At 35.4% G+C, this 25,660-nt stretch overlaps 1 protein-coding gene across 2 annotated transcripts in view; it reads left to right on the top strand.

The window, feature by feature from the left end:
• LOC149780209 (centrosome-associated protein 350-like) overlaps window positions 1–25,660 on the top strand; it is a 379,234-nt gene that overhangs the window by 320,656 nt on the left and 32,918 nt on the right. For both annotated transcript variants that reach the window (XM_089936968.1, XM_089936967.1), the window contains 8 exons: window positions 6,291–6,409; window positions 10,038–10,177; window positions 12,960–13,112; window positions 15,460–15,569; window positions 16,404–16,571; window positions 18,400–18,504; window positions 20,596–20,676; window positions 24,120–24,153. In XM_089936968.1, coding sequence (XP_089793094.1) covers window positions 6,291–6,409; window positions 10,038–10,177; window positions 12,960–13,112; window positions 15,460–15,569; window positions 16,404–16,571; window positions 18,400–18,504; window positions 20,596–20,676; window positions 24,120–24,153 — 910 coding nt within the window. The remainder of the gene's footprint in view (window positions 1–6,290; window positions 6,410–10,037; window positions 10,178–12,959; window positions 13,113–15,459; window positions 15,570–16,403; window positions 16,572–18,399; window positions 18,505–20,595; window positions 20,677–24,119; window positions 24,154–25,660) is intronic.

Here is a 25,660-nt window from a genome sequence, read left to right as displayed (position 1 = left end):
TGCAATAAGGTTTAAGTTAAAGCTTTACATTTGCTTTTTTCCCCCTAAACCTCATGATGAATTTTCTTAGTACTTTGGATGAATCCCTGTGAAACAAAATCTATTCAATCTGAGACAAGTTTTTATGCTTCTTTTACCTTAGGCTCATGGTTATAGTTATAGAAAATTTGTGTCAAGATTTTTGTTAAAGTTTATATTTTCTAAATAAGGATTTGCTTGATGAAAAATATATACTGTAATGTTTTGCATGGTTTCAGTCACATGAAAACACAATATATCATTGATAATCTCTGTCCCTTGTTGGATTCCATGGAAAGTCAAAGAGTGTGTAAAAGTTCAGTAAGGGCCAGGTACTCCAGTAAAGGTGTAGTTAAGTCAAAGAGTGTGTGAAAGCTCAGTAAGGGCCAGGTACTCCAGTAAAGATGTAGTTCAGTCAAAGAATGTGTGATAGCTCAGCATATCCAGGTACTCCAGCAAAGGTGCAGTGTAATCAAAGAGTGCGTGATTGATCAGCATGGGCCAGGTACACCAGTAAAGGTGCAGTGCAGTCAAAGAGTGTGTGAAATGTCAGCATGGCCAGGTACTCCAGTAAAGGTGCAGTGTAGTCAAAGAGTGTGTGATTGATCAGCATGGGCCAGGTACACCAGTAAAGGTGCAGTGCAGTCAAAGAGTGTGTGAAATGTCAGCATGGCCAGGTACTCCAGTAAAGGTGCAGTGTAGTCAAAGAGTGTGTGAAAGGTCAGCATGGGCCAGGTACTCCAGTAAGGGTGCAGTGCAGTCAGAGATTGTGTAAAACTCTGCAAATCAAGGTACTCCAGTAAAGGTGCAGTGCAGTCAAAGAGTGTGTGAAATGTCAGCATGGGTCAGGTACTCAAGTAAAGGTGCAGTGCAGTCAAAGAGTGTGTGAAAGGTCAGCAAGGGCCAGGTACTCCAGTAAGGGTGCAGTGCAGTCAGAGATTGTGTAAAACTCTGCAAATCAAGGTACTACAGCAAAGGTGCAGTTCAGTCAAGAGTGTGTAAAAGCTCAGCAAGGGTCAGGTACTCCAGTAAAGCTGCAGTGCAGTAAAAGAGTGTGTGAAAGCTCAACAAGTCCAGGTATTCCAGCAAAGGTGCAGTTCAGTCAGAGAGTGTGTAATATCTCAGCAAGGGCTAGGTACTCCAGTAAAGGTGCAGTGCAGTCAAAGAGTGTGTGAAAGCTCAGCAAGGGCCAGGTACTCCAGTAAAGGTGCAGTTCACTGAAAGATTGTTTGGTAGCTCAGCAAGGGCCAGTTACTCCAGTAAAGGTGCAGTGCAGTCAAAGAGTGTGTGAAAGCTGAGCAAGTCCAGGTACTCCAGCAAAGGTACGGTGCAGTCAAAAAGTGTCTGAAAGCTCAGCATGGGCTAGGCACTTCAGCAAAGATGCAGTGCAGTCAAAAAATTTAAATGAGTTTATTGAGATTCTTGAAGATCTCCAATGTCTCACAAGTGAAATGGCAAGTTGATCCTCATTAATTCTTACATCTGGACATTTGGCAGAGCCACTTTATGTCTGGGTTCTTGAACATTCCAGTAAATCCTTTCACCTCTAATCCACATTGTTGCATAAACAGTCAGAAAGATGGTCATCACAAAAATGACTGCAAAAGTAAGCTGGTCTGCTTTGACTCTGGGCAGGTGGGCCATAATGGATTGTCATGTAAGAAAATCTTTCTTGCTAATTGCCAAGGCAATCTATTTGCATACTTCAGAGACTGCCCGAACCAGAAGCACAAAGAGAAACTGCCTGCACTGGAAGCACAAAGAAAGAGACTGCCTGAACTGGAAACACAAAGAAAGAGCCTGCCTGAACTGGAAACACAAAGAAAGAGACTGCCTGACCAGGAAGCACAAAGAAAGAGACTGCCTGAACTGGAAGCACAAAGAAAGAGACTGCCTGAACTGGAAACACAAAGAAAGAGCCTGCCTGAACTGGAAACACAAAGAAAGAGACTGCCTGACCAGGAAGCACAGAAAAAGAGACTGCCTGAACTGGAAGCACAAAGAAAGAGACTGCCTGAACTGGAAAAACAAAGAAAGAGCCTGCCTGAACTGGAAACACAAAGAAAGAGACTGCCTGAACTGGAAATACAAAGAAAGAGACTACCTGAACTGGAAACACAAAGAAAGAGCCTGCCTGAACTGGAAACACAAAGAAAGAGACTGCCTGAACTGGAAACACAAAGAGCCTGCCTGAAATGGAAACACAAAGAAAGAGACTGCCTCAACTGGAAACACAAATGAGAGCCAAGGAATGAAGTATGAGAAAGGCATGACTTTGAATGAGGTCTGAAGATTCATGGAAACCACAACATGACTTAACGCTGAAGAAAAATCCAATACAAATGAGGATAAAGTGGAAAAAATATTTTCTCTCTCTACCCAGTCAGTCAATACCTGGCTGTAGAGTGACCATGTTTTCTCTCTCTATCCAGTCAGTCAATATCTGGCTGTAGATGACTAGTTTTGAAGTCTTTATGCCACCTAAACCAGTGCAAGCAGCTACACAAATTGAGAAATAAGCATAAAATGGAGTTCAGTGTATAACAAATAAAATGTTCAATACTACCTATTAAAAACCATTTAAATCCAATTCAAACCACTTGTCCAACTTTTGAAAGAAACTCATGAAACTATTTAATTATTTTGCAAGTCTGAAGAGTTTGGACACTAGAAAACCCCTTGATACCACACCAGGAAACCTCATAGAAGTCTTGTACTTAGATCACTTTCATAAATAAATCTGACACCATAATACAATGAAATTCTAAAGTTTAACGGTAAATATTGATAAAGCAAGCCTTTGACTTAAAGAATTAAAAATATTGTTAAATATGCTTGAGAAATGTCCATCCAATATTACATATAACAGGCAGATTTCTCTTGGTACAGGCTGTAGCCATTTCCATTCACAGATCTTGTACACTTAGCTCAGTATCTCAGCAGGGGAGCCCTTAGTGGCAGAGTGGTCTAAAGCGCTCTCCGTTACGGATCACTGCCATCTCACATCTGTTCAAGTCTAGGATTCGGCTAATGTGGGTATGTGAGAAAGCTTGCCAGTAGCTTCTCGTGGGTCGGTGGTTCTTCCTGGGGTTTTCCTGGGTTCTTCCTCCACCATTAATACTGGCCGCCATGCATAGCCTATCGTTTGCTGAAAAATGGCGTTAACAACAACAACAACAATCTCAGCTGGAGAGTGCCAGTCATTTTCTTTCCATGTCTTGATCACCTTATCAAATACATGTATTTACGAACACCTTTTCATTCTACATGGTGACTTTGATGGCCACCATATGCTTTTTTGGGGCTGCAACGATATCAATGATAGGGGAAAAAAATAGAGGACTTCATTTCAAAGCACAATCTTTGCTTTTTTAGTGACAAGTCGTATACCTATCAGTACCTGACCACTAGATGGCATTCATCCTTAGACCATCTGCAATCTGTCTCTTGAATTGATTTCTTTCAGTTAGTGACAACCTCCACAGTAGTGAACACTTCTCAGTATACTTTGAAATAATGTGCCAAATCCTCAGGGAATCAATCACAGAAGAAAAATGGAAATTGAATAAGGCAGAGCGGGATACATTTCAGTCACTCTTGGAATCAAATGTGATAGATGATCTGATACTCATATTTACGCTGTACTAACATTCCAAGTTGTTGATGGGAATACAATACCAGTATTTGGCAGTTCTTAAATGTCTCAGTTATCCGGGAGCAGAATAAAGTCCCGACAGTTTAGTGCTGATAGAATAAATGAAAATCAGGTTAAAGTCCTTAAAGAGTTTAGTGCTGAACCAATAAAAGAAAATCAGGTTAAAGTCCTTACAGAGTGTAGTGCTGATCCAATAAATGAAAATCAGGTTAAAGTCCTTACAGAGTTTAGTGCTGATTGAATAAATGAAAATCAGGTTAAAGTCCTTACAGAGTTTAGAGCTGATAGAAAAAATGAAAATCAGGTTAAAGTCCTTACAGAGTTTAGTGCTGATAGAATAAATGAAAATCGGGTTAAAGTCCTTACAGAGTTTAGTGCTGATCCAATAATGAAAATCAGGTTAAAGTCCTTACAGAGTTTAGTGCTGATAGAATAAATGAAAATCAGAATAAATGTTACAAGCTCAATGCACAAAACCTGGGAATCTCATGTCTCTAAGATGAAGATCCCATGTCTCTATAGTTTCTGCATCTCTGGTAGTTTGTACCTACCTACAATTTTATAAAAGAAGAGTTTCATGGATATAAAGAATGCATTAAACATACTCTTTCATTCATTGATTTATAATTTGTAACTCAATTACCACTGAGCATTCCCTAACAGTGTCACCTTCCTTGTTTTTTCAAACCTAACAGATCGTCAGCACAAACACTTTTTCCATATTTGCACCATACTGGTGGCCTAAGGGGTTAGAGCGCAAACCTCAGATGCAGGAAGTTACGGGCTTGAACCCCAACCATGTCATACCAAAGACTTAAATGGTACTAACAGCTGCCTCACTTGGCACTAGTATTAAGAGGCTAGTGATAGGATTGGTTAACCTGGTGTCAGTATAATGTGATTGGGTGGGACATGATCCTAAGTGTCTGCAGCATGATGCCCCAGTGGTTGACATCACTATAACTGGCGACACTGCAGACATTGTAGCAATATGACTAAACATTTTTTAAAGCTACATTAAAAATCTTGAGCACACACACACACACATATTTGCATGGCTGAATCTGTTTTTCAGACAGCAGGGGTAATGTAGTTCCTAGTGCTCTATAAGATCTGGATAATTCCATACATTTCTGTAATGTTGAGATGTAGGGGTGTATTTCTATCCCCCTTTTCTAGTGTTAAAAAACATTTGAACTAGACATTTCATACATTGGATGCAGACAACATTATATTTACCTTCTATGCATGTGTAGTTTTTACATCTGCCCCTTCACTGAAAATGGACTCTTCCAGCAACTGGAAAATGACAGTAGGTTTATCATTTTCATTGAAAACCTCCATCTGGGTTTGAGACACGAACAAGATAGCAAAATATCTTAACTGAAAATGCCTAATAATGAACTCACATCATTAAACCCCTCTTTGGAGAATGGCATCCCACATTTCAAACAAATCAGAGATGAAATGTATTATGTCCCTTAAGTATATGACATCTCAGTGACTTATGGTTACCTTTTGAAGAGTCAACCTTGACCAAAGTTCATACCTTACATGTTCATTGACAGTGAAACATATTTTTGTTGAATGTATTATTTTACCCTATGAGACTGTAATGTTTGAATGTGAACTCAGTTAAGAAGAATTTTAATGAAATTCCTGAGGAGAAAACCTTTGATTATTTAAAAGAATACAGTTTATTAAATAATGTATAATGCCATAATGTAAGATTTTATATTTATTAGCTTTTGATTTATTTAGATTTTATATTTGTTATATTTTGATATTTCATCTTTATCTGGATGGGGTTTGTCTTCCTAAAGTTGTTTGCAATTTTTATCGCAAGATTTGGTGGATAAAATTTCTTATTACAATGGGGTTTTAGGGGTTGTGGTAAGCTAACTTGAAATAACAGCAACAGTTCTTGTAAGTGCAATGGTTTATTCTCATCATCATGCTAGTTTTTAGTTCATGTGTAAACAAATCCATTTTCATTGATGAAAGATCATTTTTATGATGATTTCTTTTTATTCCATGTATGCAAAGAAGGAAAAGATTGTAGACTTTAGTTAATCTGGCTGTGAGGCCAAGTCAGCTTATTGGTGTATGGCCATACGCTGTTGTGCATCATTTGTTAATCAGCATTTATTATTTTCAGCTTCTCAGAAACTACTAGACAAAGTTAGACTTAATTTTACTGTCAATGCTATTTAAAGTGTGTACAGATGATGCCGATGTGTCAGTGCTATTTAAAGTGTGTACAAATGATGCCGATGTGTCAGTGCTATTTAAAGTGTGTACAAAATGCCAATGTGTCAATGCTATTTAAAGTGTGTACAGATGATACCGATGTGTCATTGCTATATAAAGTGTGTACAAAATGATGCCGATGTGTCAATGCTATTTAAAGTGTGCAAATGATGCCGATGTGTCATCAAATATGACATTTCTCACTCAGATGAATGATCTTGGGCCCATGTTGGCCTCTTGGTCATAGGTTTTCTTGTCGAAATATTTATATATCTACAACATTGGTATGTTGTTGGTTTTTTCTGATGTTACTGACAAAATATCAGATGAATTTTTACCAAAATCATGAATTTTAAATTCTTTGCAGAATATTTCTGAGAGGACAGGTACTAAACAACCAGAATCTGCCCGAACAACAAGTGGCAAAACCACAACTCAAACTTCCTATTCCAAAGACACTTTCACTGGCACTCCAAAGTCTACCAGGTGAGCTCAGGATATTTTTCCATGGTTTGAAACAGACAAAACTGCATATATGTTTTGTTCCAAGACATAAAAATGAACAAGTTTAATCTGGCATAGTGATACATTGGGTCATTAGGTCATGATATACATATTTTATTCCAAGACAGCAAAGAAAACAAGTTTGATATAGTATACAGATACCACCATGTTGGGTAATTCTGCATGTCGGGTAATTCTGCACAACAATACGTCATTTCTGTAAACCTTGAATCACGTCTTATTTTTGTTCAAAAATCCATTTTGTATCAAGAAAGAATGATCGTACTTTAATTAAGGAAAGTGATATTCATAAAGTGTACAAAAATATCCCGTATTTCGACTCAAAATGCATATGAAATTATGATATCCAAATGTCAACATGACCTTCTTGAACCGGTAACCCAGAAAATCCGATTTACTATGTATCTTTTAGAATCATACAAATACATACATTATATAAAACAGGGAAATATATACCTTAAAACAATACTGTATCTTAATCCAAGTTTCCAATTTTGCAAGAAGTTGCCCCACACGTACAAAATCGTCTGCTACCCAACATGTCAACTTGCTGCTAGAACATAAATTCTCAAGAAATTCCCTGGCGTAGTCTGTTTTTAAATTCTTTAGTAATTTTTTCCCGTTAACAAAATGTTGTAAACACATTACATCCTATTCATTGTTGTTTCTCTTCCACATAATAGCTTATTTTTTATAAATGTTGAACTTTACTTTTTTACAAGATTGGTTTAGTTTGCTTAACACATTAACCCCTAGCAACGACTTTATGGGGCAGGAGGTAGTAGCCTACTGCCAAGCTCTGTAATGTCATGGTCATGCATGATACACTAAAGTGGGTGTTATTATAGAAAGGTAGACAGATGTAGCTCTACAATGATACCAAATAATCTGGAATATCTATTTGCACTACAAAATACAGATAGGAAAACCTTTTGGACCTGACTTTATTTTTAACCGAAATTCGCCCATGGTCGGAATCCGATTTTTTGTCCGGATTTTTGACTGTTTGGTCTCAGATTTAAGGCAAACCAGTATGAACTGCAAACAGACAGATGAGTCTTTGCAAAAAGTAGGATAAGATGGGCATTTGGAATAAAGAGTGGTCTCCATACAAAAATAATAGCTCCATTTATCAAAAAAAAAAAAAAAAGTCCAACTTTTACCCTTCTGCTCATGCGCGAGTGAAATAGCTAACGAAAAACGATGTTTCTAACACAACTAGTCAGTATGTTATTGAAAGATGACCGGGGATTTGGTATTTTTGAGTCTATTCAGAAATAGCTTTCAAAATGTGTTTCCTAGTCAATTTTCAGGCAAAAATGACAAAAAGCTCCAGGGGTTAATGTATTAAACAGTCCATATAGATGACGTCACAAAATTTGAATATTCCTTGCGTATTTAATGACTTGTGCATTGACATTGCACATAAACTACAAATTTAGCAATTCCTTGACGATTTGTAAAAAAAATAAAATTCTTCTTAACACATTAACCCCTAGCGACGACTTCATGGGGCAGGAGGTAGTAGCCTACTGCCGAGCTCTGTAGCGTCATGGTCATGCATGATACACTAAAGTGGGTGGTATTATAGAAAGGTAGACAGATGTAGCTCTACAATGGTATCAGATAATCTTGAATATTTATTTGCACTACAAAATACAGATAGAAAAACCTCATTTTTTGGACCCGACTTTTTTTAACCCAAAATTCGCCTGTGGTCGCAATCCGATTTTTTGTCCGGATTTTAGACTTTTTGGTCTCAGATTTAAGGCAAACCGGTATGAACTGCAAACGGGCAGATGAGTCTTTGCAAAAAGTAGGATAAGATGGGCATTTGGAATAAAGAGTGGTCTCCATACAAGAATAATGGCTCCGTTTAGCGGAAAAAAGAAAGAAAAAAAGATCAACTTTTACCATTCTGCTCATGCACGAGTCAAATAGCCAACGAAAAACAATGTTTCTAACATGACTAGGCAGTATGTTATTGAAAGACGACCAGGGATTTGGTGTTTGCGAGTCTATTCAGAAATAGCTTTCAAAATGTGTTTCCTAGTCAATTTTCAGGCAAAAATGACAAAAAGCTCCAGGGGTTAATGTGTTAATATCTCTTGCCATTTATTGGCATTTTAACATTGAATTTTGTAAAACTAGCTATAAACCTGACCTAAATACTTGACTGAACTGCTGACAGAAACAGTCCAAAGTAATGTATTTAATTTCTATAACCCAATGGATAAACATTACATCTTTTCAATGCTGTGTGCAGAATAGGCCGGCATATCGCGAGTCAGAAAAACACGGCAGTGGTATCTGTGTCCAAAATTAATACTATTTTAAGCAAAATATTCTTGTGACAATTGCCTCTTTTCAAATGGTAAGCATTGCTATATTTTATTTTCGTCAATCAGTCAAATTCGGTATGCGTTTTGTTTCAATATTGGAGACGGAAACCTTAAGTGCGCAGAAATGCCCGACAGCATTGTATGTGATAACCGTATTGTCAAGACCATTGACCATTGGGTGAAGACAATGTTTTGTTCCAAGAAATTGAAAGAACAAGTTGATATGTCATAGCGCTATGTTGAGGCCATTGAGTCAAGACATGTTTTGTTCCAAGAAATTGAAAGAACAAGTTGATATGTCATAACGCTATGTTGAGGCCATTGGGTCAAGACATGTTTTGTTCCAAGGAATTGAAAGAACAAGTTCATATGTCATAACGCTGTGTTGAGGCCATTGGATCAAGACATATTTTGTTCCAAAAAATTGAAAGAACAAGTTCATATGTCATAGAGCTATGTTGAGGCCATTGGGTTGAGACATGTTTTGTTTCAAGAAAGAGAAAGAACAAGCTGATATGTCATAGGGCTGTGTTGAGGCCATTGGGTCAAGACATATTTTATTCCAAGAAAGAGAAAGAACAAGTTGATATGTTATAGGGATATGTTGAGGCCATTTGGTCAAGACATGTTTTGTTCCAAGAAAGAGAAAGAACAAGTTGATTTGTCATAGCGCTATGTTGAGGCCATTGGGTTGAGACATGTTTTGTTCCAAGAAAGAGAAAGAACAAGTTGATTTGTCATAGCGCTATGTTAAGGCTATTGGATGCAGACATGTTTATATGCATTGTCAAGTAAATTCTTTCGCCAGAGTTGGACCATAAAACAAATGTGGTTTTATACTTATGACATACCCTCTCTTGCATGCTTTCAAATACTTCCGGATATAAAGTGTGAATGAAATCTAAAACAATTTGAAATTATTAAAAGTTTAGTTTGGTTGATCTAGATATTTGTCAATATATGCCACATCATCAATGTATGTAAATTGTCATTGTATTTCTTTGTAAGCTTTTTTTGTCTACAACTACAGAAAATTTAATTTGTATTTTGCTCCAGCAGGTCAAGATTTAATGTTTCAATCTCTTTATATGCTCATAGAAACTCTACATTTTATCGTTTAAATTCACTTCAAATGCTAAAATTATCATCACTTACTTCAGTAGCACAGAGTGAAATAGACCAGCAATTTTCAACTTAACCTATGGTAACCCACTAAAATTTGTTAAATCTTGAAATCTCTTCAATAGAACAAAGTCTAGTATCTCCAAGAGCTCCCCTGGAAGGAGGAGAACTGAGCCTGATAATGGAGCCAGTATTGCAACAGCAACAGGCGCTGAGGGACAGGATGACTCAAGATCAGACAGCATTAAGGAAGATATTTCCCAGGGTAAGTAAACTAGATTGATAAAATGTCACCCAGAAGTGTGAGCGTTTTATCCCATGAGTGTGGGCAATGTCTTCCATGAGTGTGGGCAATGTCTTCCATGAGTGTGGGCAATGTCTTCCATGAGTATGGGCAGTGTCTTCCATGAGTGTGGGCAATGTCTCCCATGAGTGTGGGCAATGTCTCCCATGAGTGTGGGCAATGTCTTCCATGAGTGTGGGCAATGTTTCCCATGAGTGTGGGCAATGTCTTCCATGAGTGTGGGCATCACAGAAAAACTTAACCTGAGCAGATGAGGTCTGTAACTCACATATTTGTATACAGTTGTAAATGACCTAATTAGATTTTTGAACTATTGCATCTGTTTTTCAAATTTGTTTTATTGTGTTAGCTCATCTGGCAGTAAGGCCAATTATGTGAGCTTTATGGGGTGGTGCTTCAACTCTCAGACAGTTATGTGTTGTCCATTCACAATTGCTATTTCCAACTTTTCTCAAAACCTGCTGGACCAATTTGCACATGATTATACAAGGAATATCCTGGCATAAAGGCCTGTTGATCTATCATCAAATAATGATCGCAATAACTTAAAATGGTCAAACCTTTAAATAACAACTTCTCAGAAAACTGCTGAACAGAATTTGACCCAATTTGACAGAAAGCTTCTTGCATGAAAGTCTTTAAAATTTCTTTAAATCATGTCAATCCAAGATCAGATAAGGTCTCTGTTAACACATTAACCCCTGGTCACGAGTTAACATGGCAGGAGGTAGTAACCTAATGCTGAGCTCTGTAGCATCAAGGTCATGTATGATACACTAAAGTGGGTGGTATTATAGAAAGGTAGACAGATGTAGCTCTACAATGATATCAAATAATCTGGAAGTTCTAGTTGCACTACAAAATACAGAGGGAAAAACATCATTTTTTGGATTTTTTTTTCACTTAAAATTCGCCTGTGGTCGGAATCCAATTTTGTGTCTGGATTTTAGACTTTTTGTTTCAAATCTGAGGCATACCATTATGAACTGCAAACAGACAGATGAACCTTTGCAAAAAGTAGGATAAGATGGGCATTTGGAATAAAGAGTGGTCTGGATACTAGGATGTATTCAGAAATAGCTTTCAAAATGTGTTTCCTACTCAAATTTCAGGCGAAAACGGCAAAAACCTCCAGGGGTTAATGTGTTAATAAAAGTTAAAAACAGTTGATCTGATATGGACTCTGTTAATAGAAGTTAAAAACAGTTGATCAGATATGGTCTCTGTTAATAGAAGTTAAAAATAGTTATCTGATATGGACTCTGTTAATAGAAGTTAAAAATAGTTATCTGATATGGACTCTGTTAATAGAAGTTAAAAATAGTTATCTGATATGGTCTCTGTTAATAGAAGTTAAAAATAGTTATCTGATATGGACTCTGTTAATAGAAGTTAAAAATAGTTATCTGATATGGACTCTGTTAATAGAAGTTAAAAATAGTTATCTGATATGGTCTCTGTTAATAGAAGTTAAAAATAGTTATCTGATATGGACTCTGTTAATAGAAGTTAAAAATAGTTATCTGATATGGACTCTGTTAATAGAAGTTAAAAATAGTTATCTGATATGGACTCTGTTAATAGAAGCTAAAAATAGTTATCTGATATGGTCTCTGTTAATAGAAGTTAAAAATAGTTATCTGATATGGACTCTGTTAATAGAAGTTAAAAATAGTTATCTGATATGGACTCTGTTCATAGAAGTTAAAAATAGTTATCTGATATGGACTCTGTTAATAGAAGTTAAAAATAGTTATCTGATATGGTCTCTGTTAATAGAAGTTAAAAACATCTGATATGGGCTCTGTTAATAGAAGTTAAAAATAGTTATCTGATATGGACTCTGTTAATAGAAGTTAAAAATAGTTATCTGATATGGTCTCTGTTAATAGAAATTAAAAACAGTTGATCAGATATGGTCTCTGTTAATAGAAGTTAAAAACATCTGATATGGGCTCTGTTAATAGAAGTTAAAAATAGTTATCTGATATGGACTCTGTTAATAGAAGTTAAAAACAGCTGATCAGATTTGGTCTCTGTTAATAGAAGTTAAAAACAGTTCATCAGATGTGTTCTCTGTTAATAGAAGTTAAAAACAGCTGATCAGATATGATATAAACCATTATGGCATAGAAGGCTTTCAAGTTCTACAAATGATACTCATCCACCGCTTCGGTGGTCTAGTGGTTAGCACGTCCGCCTCGGATGCAGGAGGTTGTGGGTTTGATCCCCGGCCGAGTCATACCAAAGACTTACAAAAATGGTACTAACAGCTGCCATGCTTGGCGCTCAGCATTAAGAGGTTATTGTTAGGACTGGTTGGCCTGGTGTCAGGATAATGTGACTGATGCTACATGTCTGCGACATGATGCCCCAGTGCTAGACATCACTGTAAACTGCCATACTGCAGACATCGTAACAATTTGACTGACAAATTGTTAAAAATCCAAATCACACACACACACACACACATATTTTGTATGAGTATTCTCAAAGACCTTTCAAAGCAATTTTTACAGTCAGGAATTATCTATAAAATACTCCATGTATCGTTAGCAATAATGTTGTATGTTTTATGATGCAGTTATTATGGAGTTATATTTAGAACTCTGAGAATTTATGTTAGTCATTTACAGATTCTCATGGTTTTGTTGTTCAAGAAAAAAGATATTTCATTATTTAAAACATTTATTGATTTCAAAGAAAATTATACTGCATTCTTTTCCCTTGTTTTTTTTTAAAGAATCAGCCGATGATTACTCAGTAAACTTTGATGAGACTTTGACTGAAGATGAGATTGAAGAACGCTCCTTCCGAGTAATTTTGCCTTCAGAAAGTCATCGTAAGAAAGCTAAGCAGCATCTTTCAGATAATGAGTCTGTCACCTCTAATGAAGGTAAATCTCAGTTTCTCTTCATTCTTGAAAGAAAAAGAAAAACAATTATCTTTATCTGTAATCACATTGAACCTGTATTCATTATTGTTTTGTATAACTATAGTATTTTTCTGGAGATAGTGCATACATATTTAGCTCATCTGGCCATAATGTCAAGTGAGCTTGCAGTGTTGTCTATTATTTGTTGTGCAATATCCATTCACAGTTGTTATTTACAACTTCTCAGAAACCACTTGACTTATTTGCACATGATTTCTCTGGTAGAATTAAGGCATCAAGACATTTCAGATTTGTTGAATGGATGCTGATCTTGTAATAGACCAAATATGATTACCATATCTGTATTGTAAGTGTTTGGCATCAATGGCTATGTGTAACATAAATGTTCAGTATTCAATAGCTGTGGTATCATAGGTATTCAGTATTCAATAGCTGTGGATATCATAAGTGTTCAGTATTCAATAGCTTTGGGTATCATAAGTATTCAGTATTCAATAGCTATGATTAACATAAGTGTTCAGTATTCAATAGCTGTGTGTTATAAGTGTTCATTATTCAATAGCTGTGGGTATCATAAGTGTTCAGCATTCAATAGCTGTGGGTATTATAAGTGTTCAGCATTCAATGGCTATGTGTTATACGTGTTCATCATTCAATAGTTGTGGATATTATAAGTATTCATCATTCAATAGCTGTGGGTATCATAAGTGTTCAGCATTCAATAGCTGTGGGTATCATAAGTGTTCAGCATTCAATAGCTGTGGGTATTATAAGTGTTCATCATTCAATAGCTCTGGGTATTCTAAGTGTTCAGTATTCAATAGCTGTGGGTAACCTAAGTGTTCAGCATTCAATAGCTGTGGGTAACCTAAGTGTTCAGCATTCAATAGCTGTGGGTAACACAAGTGTTCAGCATTCAATAGCTGTGGATATCATAAGTGTTCAGCATTCAGTAGCTGTGGGTATTATAAGTGTTCAGTATTCAATAGATGTGGGTATTTAAAGTGTTCAGCATTCAGTAGCTGTGGGTAACATAAGTGTTCAGCATTCAGTAGCTGTGGGTAACATAAGTTTCAGCATCAATAACTATGGATCTAATTTTTCTTCATTTATTTTTGATTGAATAGAAATAGAATATTTAAAATTCAAGCAATGTAAATTTTCTCATCCATTAAGGGACACAGTTTTGGCAATTATGTTTTATTTGTTATGGTACCAGGCCTGAACTATGCTTTATTTGTTATGGTACTAGGCCTGAACTATGTTTTATTTGTTATGGTACCAGGCCTGAACTATGCTTTATTTGTTATGGTACTAGGCCTGAACTATGCTTTATTTGTTATGGTACTAGACCTGAACTATGCTTTATTTGTTATGGTACTAGGCCTGAACTATGCTTTCTTTGTTATGGTACAAGGCCTGAAATTTCGCATAGCATCTTGTCTTAGATCTTGAAACACCAAGGTTGATGACAGATGAAGACATGCAGCAACTTTTTGAAAGTGACGAAGTGGAATTTGAAGGATTTGATGGAATGGACTGAACTTCATCTACAAGGCAAACTTTAAGATGCATCTTTTTAGGGCACACCATAAAACTGACAAGATTCACTTTAAAGTTTGGCAATTTTTAAAATTCTTTCTTTTGTGTTATCTATCAACAGAAAGGTATTGGTCATGACCAAAGTATCTTGTACAGACAGAAAAGAAGAGAAAAACCATCATGCATGTTTTTTTTTGTAAAGAATTCAAATGTTATAACAAACAATAATCAGTTCATTATCCAAAATGTTGTCTCTCTTTGAAACAGAATGAAATCATCAAGATTTTAAAATGTATTATATCACATTTATATTTTATTGCACTACTAAGTTGTTTTCACTCATTTTGGGTCAAAATTTGTGTTATACAGCAGTATGCATTACACGCAACAAAATATGGTAACTGATTTTTAAGAAAGCATCCTGGCAATTTTTAGTGCATGTAGCCTGCCATGGAGTCTTTTTTGTTATTGGAAAAAGTATGCTTATGTGTCAACAAATATGGATAAAGATGTAAAATTTGGAGAAACATTGAAACAGTTGTTTTTATGTTATATTGAAAGAAAAGCATGGGAAAGATATCCACAGAAAGGATCCTGTTTATTGACATTTCTCCATAACTTTTCTTGACTGTTAGGCAAGTATAAGCTAGGTAAGCGATCGCAAGCCCACTTAAACCTCTTGCTTAATTCAGTTTTGTTTCATAATGATCAGCATGTTTACCAGAAGTAGCCATAGATATATATATTGTTTCACAACATTAGCAGGGTATTACACAACTCTGGTGCACTTCCTTATGTACTTCAGGCTCCAGTCGATTTGATGATCTTTTTCACAGTGAGGAATCATTTGAAAAATTTACAGAGGACATGGTGAAACAGTTCATGAAGGAGGAAGAACTCCGTGCACAGCATCAGGTTTGTATGCAACTCAGCCTTTGTAGCCGTAACAGGGTTTAAAATTTACTGTTGTCTTATTTTCATTTCTTTTTTAGACAGCATGTCCCAAGAATCTTAAAATCAACTTAAAATATGCATGCTAAATTCCTACTTTCCCTCCCTTCAGTGCGTTGCATTAAACTTTATTATTCCCCCAACCAAAAGACATATGTTTGTAGTGGTTGCGACAACCACATGCCTGTCCTTCCATTGACAACTTGGTTTCGACTGAACTTTTATTTGCTTTGATCTTTGTTACTCAAACCTGACTGTTAACCAAAAATTTAAAGACCTAACAAATTAATTCTGTTGTAAAAAAAATTGGACTGTTTACAAAATCTGTGAATTTAAGTACTGTCACAATGCCATTTGTAAAACCACAAAATCAATAGGCATGAAATAAAATGAATTCATGCTAATTTAGTGTACATGACATTGAAAATGGGCATGTTTAAGACAGGTTATTGTATTATAGAGGTGACCTGTAAGTCAGGTTAAAGTAGTCTTAATTTGCTCTACATTCTTATGCAAAGTCTTTACTTATGTATGGGGCTAATATAGACCTGGATAAAGAGCATTATAAACTTGCTTGACATGTCTCTTTCATTGACTAATCATTCATAAATAAATTTGTATTGGACTTCTTTTTTCTTTTTAAAGAGGTTTATTGACTTTTTATTTTATAAAACATGATGACATTGTGGAATATAAACTGCTAGTACCAGTAATAGATATAAATCTTATTTGTTGCATGTTATAATGGACACATTGAGAAAGTTTTAATGTTAATAAACCTATTGACCATTATTTTAGTTTGCTGTGCTTCGTCTGCGAGAGAAAGCACTTTTGGAAAAAACAAAAGCTGAGCTGGCATGGCTTGAGCAACAAAAGGAGCGACTACGGAATAAAGGTGCTGATGACCAGTACCCCATGATTGTCAAAAAACAGAGAGGGTTAAAGATGAAACTTCAAGAGCAGCAGGTCAGAAAGCATATACTTCAGTTGTGTCCCTTGTATATCTTTTTTAATTCATTTAGGATAAATGTATTTTGTTTAGAAAATGATCATGCACAAGATTTTGAACCATCGGGTTTTACCATCAAGTTACAAATCTTCCTGTTACTGATAAACATAATTTTTTGTCTAACATGATAGATGAGCTTATATTACTATATTTGCTGGCCTATAAGTCGATGTGGAGAATTCGCTAAATTTCTAAATTTTCCATCCTTCATCCACCATAAGTCGATGTGGAGAATTCGCTAAATTTCTAAATTTTCCATCCTTCATCCACCATAAGTCGATGTGGAGAATTCGCTAAATTTCTAAATTTTCCATCCTTCATCCACCATAAGTCAATGTGGAGAATTCGCTAAATTTCTAAATTTTCCATCCTTCATCCACCATAAGTCGATGTGGAGAATTCGCTAAATTTCTAAATTTTCCATCCTTCATCCACCATAAGTCGATGTGGAGAATTCGCTAAATTTCTAAATTTTCCATCCTTCATCCACCATAAGTCGATGTGGAGAATTCGCTAAATTTCTAAATTTTCCATCCTTCATCCACCATAAGTCGATGTGGAGAATTCGCTAAATTTCTAAATTTTCCATCCTTCATCCACCATAAGTCGATGTGGAGAATTCGCTAAATTTCTAAATTTTCCATCCTTCATCCACCATAAGTCGATGTGGAGAATTCGCTAAATTTCTAAATTTTCCATCCTTCATCCACCATAAGTCGATGCCGAGTATAAGACAAGGCAAGGTCAATACCTTGGCTTTGTCTTTTTCACTAGTAACTTTCATTGTCATGAATTTTAATAATATCACAGTATGCTATTCCAGCAATTGGGAAATTACATCACAAATGCTAACATGCTTTTCCACAGTTTTATTTTGAAGAGAGTGAGGCATCGCATTTTTCTTCTTGCACCTCATGATTAAAAAAAAATATTCCCTGATGTGAAAGAGATATTTCAGCCTTCTTTGTGCTATTTTGTACCTAACTGCCCCATTTAGCTAAAACTATTGTCAAAGAAAGAAAACAAAGAAATAGTAAATGAAAACTGTAAAAATGCATACCATACTCCTTCATTTTAAAAGATGTTTAATGTATATTTGAATATTCACAACATTTATATCCATATAGACACCATTTAGGTTAAATCACAGTAAAGGCCAGTTAGCATTCAGTGTTAGTTTCTGCAAGTACAATGACCTATCAATTCCCAACATTTACACTTCCTGTAGTTAGGTGGCATTTGGTTTGATCTTCACTTATGCTAGTTGGTGCTTTGAATCGCTTTGACACTTCTCGATGATGAGAACAATAGGTGTCATTTGGTTGAGAAACTTACATGATATATGTAAAGTATCAACTTGCAGGCTGGCAAAAACAGTAAGATAACTGGATATCACGAATCCAGAATGGTTTGCTTGTTGTTCCAGAGCTTGAAAAATACCACTTGTTCATTCCTCTTGACAGGTGTATAGTGGGTGAAGAGTGACTTTTTTCTTTACAAACAGCAGAAATATATGGTCACTTTAACTTTTTCTTATCTGGCAAGTAGCAATTTGAAAATGTTTTTGAAACCAGTGTACCCTGCATACAAAAGTAAACAATGTACCTACCATTTACACCTTTATTGCATAGCGTAGTAATTAAGCTGGGAAAGTAGATGATGCCTGCATGGGTCTCTTGTCATACAGTGGTTCCTCACTGCAAACAATCTCAGTTACGAATTCTGTACTCGTCATAGACCTCAAAAGATATAGGCAAATACATAAGTTAATCACTGCTTATTTAGGCTGAACTCAAGCGCCTGAGGGATGCAAATGAGGCAAGGTGGCGGGAGAGGCAGAGGATCCTCCTGCAGCAAGGAGAGAAGGCAAGACAGAAAAAAGCCAAGCAGGTATGTAGTTCCTTCTTTGATAAACTGGTCATCTTTCCATATCATTGATTTATTCAGGAAATTTTATAACAGGATATTCTTTGAAGGATTTTGACATTTGCCTGAAACCATATAGCAAGATCATGGAATTTAATATGTCTTTAAAATCCAGGACTTAAAGGTGATACAAGTGTCATTACTGTTCTTTATGGACAGTTGAATACTGCTGCTCAAACTGCGTCGAAATCTTTAGTTTTCCTGAGCATTGAAAATGCTCCTTGTGCATCTAGTCTGATGCTGTATCAATGGATGTCATGATATACATTACTGTGGATAGACTAATGTTGATATGATGTGTCAATGGATATCATGATATACATTACTCTGGATAGACTAATGTTGATATGATGTGTCAATGAATATCATGATATACTTTACTCTGTATTGACTAATGTTGATATGATGTGTCAATGGATGTCATGATATACATTACTCTGGATAAACTAATGTTGATATGATGTGTCAATGGATGTCATGATATACATTACTCTGGATAGACTAATGTTGATATGATGTGTCAATGGATGTCATGATATACATTACTCTGGATAGACTAATGTTGATATGATGTGTCAATGGATGTCATGATATACATTACTCTGGATTGACTAATGTTGATATGATATGTCAATGGATGTTATAATATACATTACTCTGGATTGACTAATGTTGATATGATGTGTCAATGGATGTCATGATATACATTACTCTGGATAGACTAATGTTGATATGATGTGTCAATGGATGTCATGATATACATTACTCTGGATTGACTAATGTTGATATGATATGTCAATGGATGTTATAATATACATTACTCTGGATAGACTAATGTTGATATGATGTGTCAATGAATGTCATGATATACATTACTCTGGATTGACTAATGTTGATATGATGTTTACCTTATGTGCAAAGAATAAAATGTCCCCTCTTGCTACTGAGTCAAGTTCCATCAGCCAGGATTTCTGAGATTTAGTTTTGCTCACTTTACAGGTGGCTCATCCTTCCATAAATTATGGCTGTATTACAACATTTTGCTTTCAAAAATGAATCTTACTTCCACATTATTTGAACTACTGAAATAACTGTGTTTTGCATTTTATATTTGAGTCAGATCATACTGCTGATCACAAACTTGTTGCTATTAATTGGCCCAAGAACAGTCACTGTTTAAAAAGCCCCCTTGGTGATATATTTTCTTGAGCATTAAGCCTAACTGTTTGCTTTCATATACAACATACAGGTTAAAGCCATATATTGTGTTGTTGGGGACCCTCTCTCCTTCCCTCTCTGTCTCTGTCTCTGTCTCTGTCTCTCTCTCTCTCTCTCTCTCATATATTTTATTTGGTACATACAGTTAGTGAAAATGATGTTTTTATAAACATGACCATGTCTAAAGATTTGGGAGTTAATACGGTTGTTATTCGTCTTTCATGAATTAGATTTCCAGCTTTCCATTATACAAGGGTTTCTGCTGCCTTACTTAGCAGTCTATTGTTTATATCAACTGAGTTGAAGCACCTTTATTCTGATGATGCCTTGGCTTTATTTTAATCATATAAGGCATTTCGCTATATCACTATATCATTTCAAAGAGTTATAGACCCTGATATCCATAACTCTGTTGAAAGCCCTGCTGATGTGCAAAGTAATGGGTAAAGCCATTTATGATGCACTCGTTGTTAGAAACTCTGGTTTTACAATTTTTATTTTATATTTAGTTTTGGCTGAAATTTTACTCATCATTAATTTGATGATGCAAATTTGTTGTTGTTATGGGGTCTAATGCCAGTTTTCAGCACACGATATGCTATACATGGTGGTCGGTATAACTGGTGGAGGAAGAACTTGAGAAAACCCTGGGAAGAACCACTGACCTATGAAAAGCTACTTTTAAGCTTTCTCACAGACCCACATTGACCAAGCTCTGAATGCGAAACTAAGTAGACAGAAGTGAGATGACAGTGATCTGTAATGAAAAACCAGTATTCATCATCCATTGTTTTATGTGATATGCATTTAAACTATTTATTAATTGACTTATTATAGAATGATGCACAAGTTGAACCTCATGCTGCTGGTAGATTGGCAAGACCAAGTGAGGTGCACACAGAGGCAGAAGTTAGCTCAGTAAGTTAAATTAATTTATGTATACTAGTAATTTGATTAACCAAAATCAAGTTGGGGGGGACAAAATGTGGTGTCATCTCTATGAACAGTATGAGCATTACATACAAGAGATTTCAGCTTAATTGGTGAGACAGGAAATAATTGGCATATGAGGGTACAAACTTCAGGCATTTGGTATTATTCCAAAGTTTTAGTTAAATACAGTATTTGATGTAGAATGTAAACTTTAATCCATTACTGATGATTCTATTGATAACTGTTGGTACAGATAACTGTGACCCTTCCTCCTGTAACTGTGAATGCTGATAACTTCAGCTTCCAGTAACTGTGAATGCTGATAACTTCAACTTCCAGTAACTGTGAATGCTGATAACTTCAACTTCAGTAACTGTGAATGCTGATAACTTTAACTTCCAGTAACTGTGAATGCTGATAACTTCAACTTACAGTAACTGTGAATGCTGATAACTTCAACTTCCAGTAACTGTGAATGCTGATAACTTCAACTTCCAGTAACTGTGAATGCTGATAACTTCAACTTCAGTAACTGCTGGTAACTTCAACTTCCAGTAACTGTGAATGCTGATGACTTCAACTTCCAGTAACTGTGAATGCTAATAATTGTGACTCAGTCCATTGGCACTAGAAGAGTGATACCTATGTCAAGCAAAACAAACATTTATTTTGAACACGATTTTGAAATAAGGGACTGTTGGACCAGTTAACATATGTATGAATTGAAACACTTGTTTACTAAGCAGAACGATGATAATATAAACTGTGAATACTTTCTTATAAGTTACGTCCAACTGCAAACAAAATAGACCTGATCTGCCATTGGATAATGCACCAGCAGATCAGTATATGTTCTTTGTTCTAGTGATTATTTCAAACAAACTGCTTAGACCCAGATATGCCAGCACATTATGCAACATCAGATCAGGGTCTGTGCAGTTTGCTTTTGGATCCAAATTATAAGCAGGTAAATATGGTGTATGAGAAGAAGAATGTCAATATACAACATTCATTCATTATAACACTGTCCATGAAAACCAAGGAATAATATAGCACTCCACATTACAATACTGTCCATGGGAACCAGGGAATATATAGCACTCCTTCATTATAACACTGTTCATGGGAACCAGGGAATACACATCACTCCCACATTGTAAAACTGTCCATGTGAGCTGGGAATATAAACACTCCCTCATTATAACACTGTCCATGGGAACCAAGGAATATATAGCACTCCCACATTACAACACAAAACTGCCAATGTGAACCATGGAATATACATCACTCTCACATTGTAACACTGTCAGTAGGAGTTGGGAATATAAATACTCCCTCATTGTAACACTGTCCATGATAACCAGGGAATATACAGTACTCCCTCATTGTAACACTGTTCTTGAGAACCAGGGAATATACAGGATTCCCTCATTGTGACAGTCAGTGGGAACCAGGGACACGCTCTCATTATAACACTGAACATGGGAATATACAGCACTCCCTCATTGTGACTCAATCAGTGGGACCCAAGGAATATACAACATACCCTCATTATAACACTGAACATGGGAACCATGGAATATACATCATTCCCTCATTATAACTGGCCAATTGAACCAGAGAATATACAGAACTTATTATAATACTGAACATTGGAACCAGGAAGTATACTGCCTTACAAGAACCTTATAATTTACTGCTTAATAATAAACAGAGGATCTTAGAATCTTACATGAGAACTCATTTTAAATGCAATTTATGAAACAAGCTAATAATTTGTCTTTTAACAGACAGAAGAAATTCCATTTGAAATGAACATAAATGTATGATAGTGTTTCTCGCAGGATGAAATATACTGGTTTTATTTGACCAAACAATAGAATGGTTTAGTGAGATGAGAGGCTATATATATATATATATATATATATATATATATATATATATATATATATATATATATATATTATGATGTCAGTATATTAACATAAATATGATAGTAGTCATATGATATTGTCATATCCAATACCCACTTTATAAATGGAACCATGTTATAAAGTTATCGAGCCAGAGAATAACATTCACCAACAGTTTTCTTTGTAAGAATAACAGAACATTGTTCTTTTATCAATAACTGACTCATCCAAAGACGTCAGATATTTTTTAGATGAGACCAGATAATTAAAGCTTATGATATCTGTACTTGGTGATTGATCGATTTGAAAATAATGAGTTGGCTTGTGACTGATGACTTGCAATTAGGCTATATACCAAAATAATGAGTTGGCTTGTGACTGATGACTTGCAATTAGGCTGTATACCAAAATAATGAGTTGGCTTGTGACTGATGACATGCAATTAGGCTATATACCAAAATAATGAGTTTGCTTGTGACTGATGACTTGCAATTAGGCTGTATACCAAAATAATGAGTTGGCTTGTTACTGATGACATGCAGTTAGGCTATATACCAAAATAATGAGTTGACTTGTGACTGATGACTTGCAATTAGGCTGTATACCAGAATAATGAGTTGGCTTGTGACTGGTGACTTGCAATTAGGCTGTATGCCAAACTAATGAGTTTGCTTGTGACTGATGACTTGCAATTAGGCTATATACCAAAATAATGAGTTGGCTTGTGACTGATGACTTGCATTTAGGCTGTATACCAAAATAATGAGTTGACTTGTGAATGATGACTTACATTTAGGCTGTATGCCAAAATATTGAGTTGACTTGTGACTGATGACTTGCATTTAGGCTATATACCAAAATAATGAGTTGGCTTGTGACTGATGTCTTGCATTTAGGCTGTATACCAAAATAATGAGTTGGCTTGTGACTGATGGCTTGCAGTTAGATTGTATACCAAAATATTGAGTTGACTTGTGACTGATGACATGCAGTTATGCTGTATAACAAAATAATAGGTTTTCCTGTGACTGATGACTTGCAATTAGGTGTGTACAAAAACAATGAGTTCAGTTGAAATATCAGACAGTAAACATCATTTACTCTAATTTACAATTAGAATCATTTATCAAATCTCATAACAGGACCTTTAGGAAAAAGTTACAAATATTCTATTAAAAATGCTCCTTTTCTTTCTTTCTCAACTCTAATCATTATTTCATTCATGACTTGCAAGTTGTTTTATGCCATAGTTTTATAATATCAAAATATTGTAATGCACAACCATATCAACAGCACACACCATTTAATTATGACATATACTGGAAGATACCATCCAGTAACCTTCTCTGTTAAGTCCATGGGACAAAAATTAAGTATATAATAATTGGGGTTAAGCTCTAGGGAACTACTGCACATTTTGGGCTTTCTTGGTTGTGTTTGCTATCATGGCCAAAAATGAATATCCCAGATCATGATTGTGCTGACAAAATGTTTTAAATATATATTTTCTTACAGATTGATGAAGCTTCAGATGTAGAGAAGAGAAAGAGTAAGTCCAGCAAAATAATGCTTATGAAATAGTGCTTAAATTGAAACAAAGATACGTCATTTAGAAAGTTCTTGTTTGTTCAGAAGATATGACAAAATTATTATTATTATTGTTATTATTATTATTATTATTATTATTCTTTCAGTATTTCATTACTCCTCAAACCCTATTTCACCTTGTGAAAATGTATGTGTAGATGCATTTCATGATGTAACTCATTCATACCAAAACTAGGTCACATTGACCGAATTTGCAGAATTTAGTAACTTTAACATTTTCAGCTGTTTGTTTGTTACACCTTCAATATCTTTGACTCCATTTCACTAACACATATTAAAAGTGTAGTCACCAACACTTATTAAAAGTGTATTATTAGCTGTTCTTTAATTATACCCATATTATCTTGGACCCTTTTTCATCTGCACCTAAGAATTTTATGTGGATACATTTTGATGAAAAGTAATTTAGTCATTTAAAAACTAAGTCCCTGTGACCTAATTTGCTCACTTGAATGACTTTTGTATTTTCAACTGTTTATTTTTTTACCCCTAAATGTCTTGAATCCTATTTGACCTGCACCTTATGAAAATTGGTGTGTGGATAACTCTTAATGCCTTACTAAGAATAGTTAATTTTGACCAATTTTCACTTTTGAGTGACCTTGGTATTTTCAGCTATTCATTACACACTCAATATATTGGATTCTATTTCACTAACACTCATCAAAATGTCAGTGTGGATGCACTCAAAAACAGTAATTGACCATACCAAAACTAGGGCAATGTGATCCAATTTTGCTTGCGTGATCTTTGAATTTACAGCAATTCATTTGTTACACTCTCAATATTTTATATATATATATATATATATATATATATATTATTACATTATATTATATTGTATCCAATTTCACCAGCACTCATGATGATCTGTATGTGGATGCATCTTAATGAAAGTAACTCAACCACACCAAAAACTAGGGCAGTGTTACCCTATATTCCCTCATTAATTATCTTTGACCCTATTTGACCTAAACATATAAGTAATAAGGTAGATGCCTATAAAGATAATTCTCCCATAGCAAAACTATGTTATTGTTGTAAAATTTTCATGCTTGGTTGAGTTTTTTTTCCTCACATACCTATTAGTAACACCATCAATATATTGGACCCTTTTTTATTTTCACCTGAAATTTTGTATGTAGTCACCAGAAAGGGGCACTGTGACCTACTTTTCAGACTTGATTGACATTGGTATTTGACTTTTTACCAGTGTATATGTTGTTGGCTTCTAAAGATGTTCTCAAGTTGGTGATAGGAATTATTGTTGTTGTTATTATCATCCCCTTTGCCTTGGCATTTTTGGATATATGCAATGCACTCTCCATCATGTCACTAGAAGTCATTAATACAAATAGGAGCCACTGAATCATATTTCTCAGTAGTTTTTGACACCTCAACATTCATATTTTGACCATTAGCATGCACTTTTTGGGACACCACATTAT

Source organism: Sinohyriopsis cumingii, chromosome 16, assembly GCF_028554795.1.
Source record: "Sinohyriopsis cumingii isolate HCF-2022 chromosome 16, ASM2855479v2, whole genome shotgun sequence".
NCBI lineage: Eukaryota > Metazoa > Mollusca > Bivalvia > Unionida > Unionidae > Sinohyriopsis > Sinohyriopsis cumingii.
The sequence above is the reverse complement of the archived record's forward strand: the minus strand, read 5'-3'. Positions and strand labels throughout refer to the sequence as shown.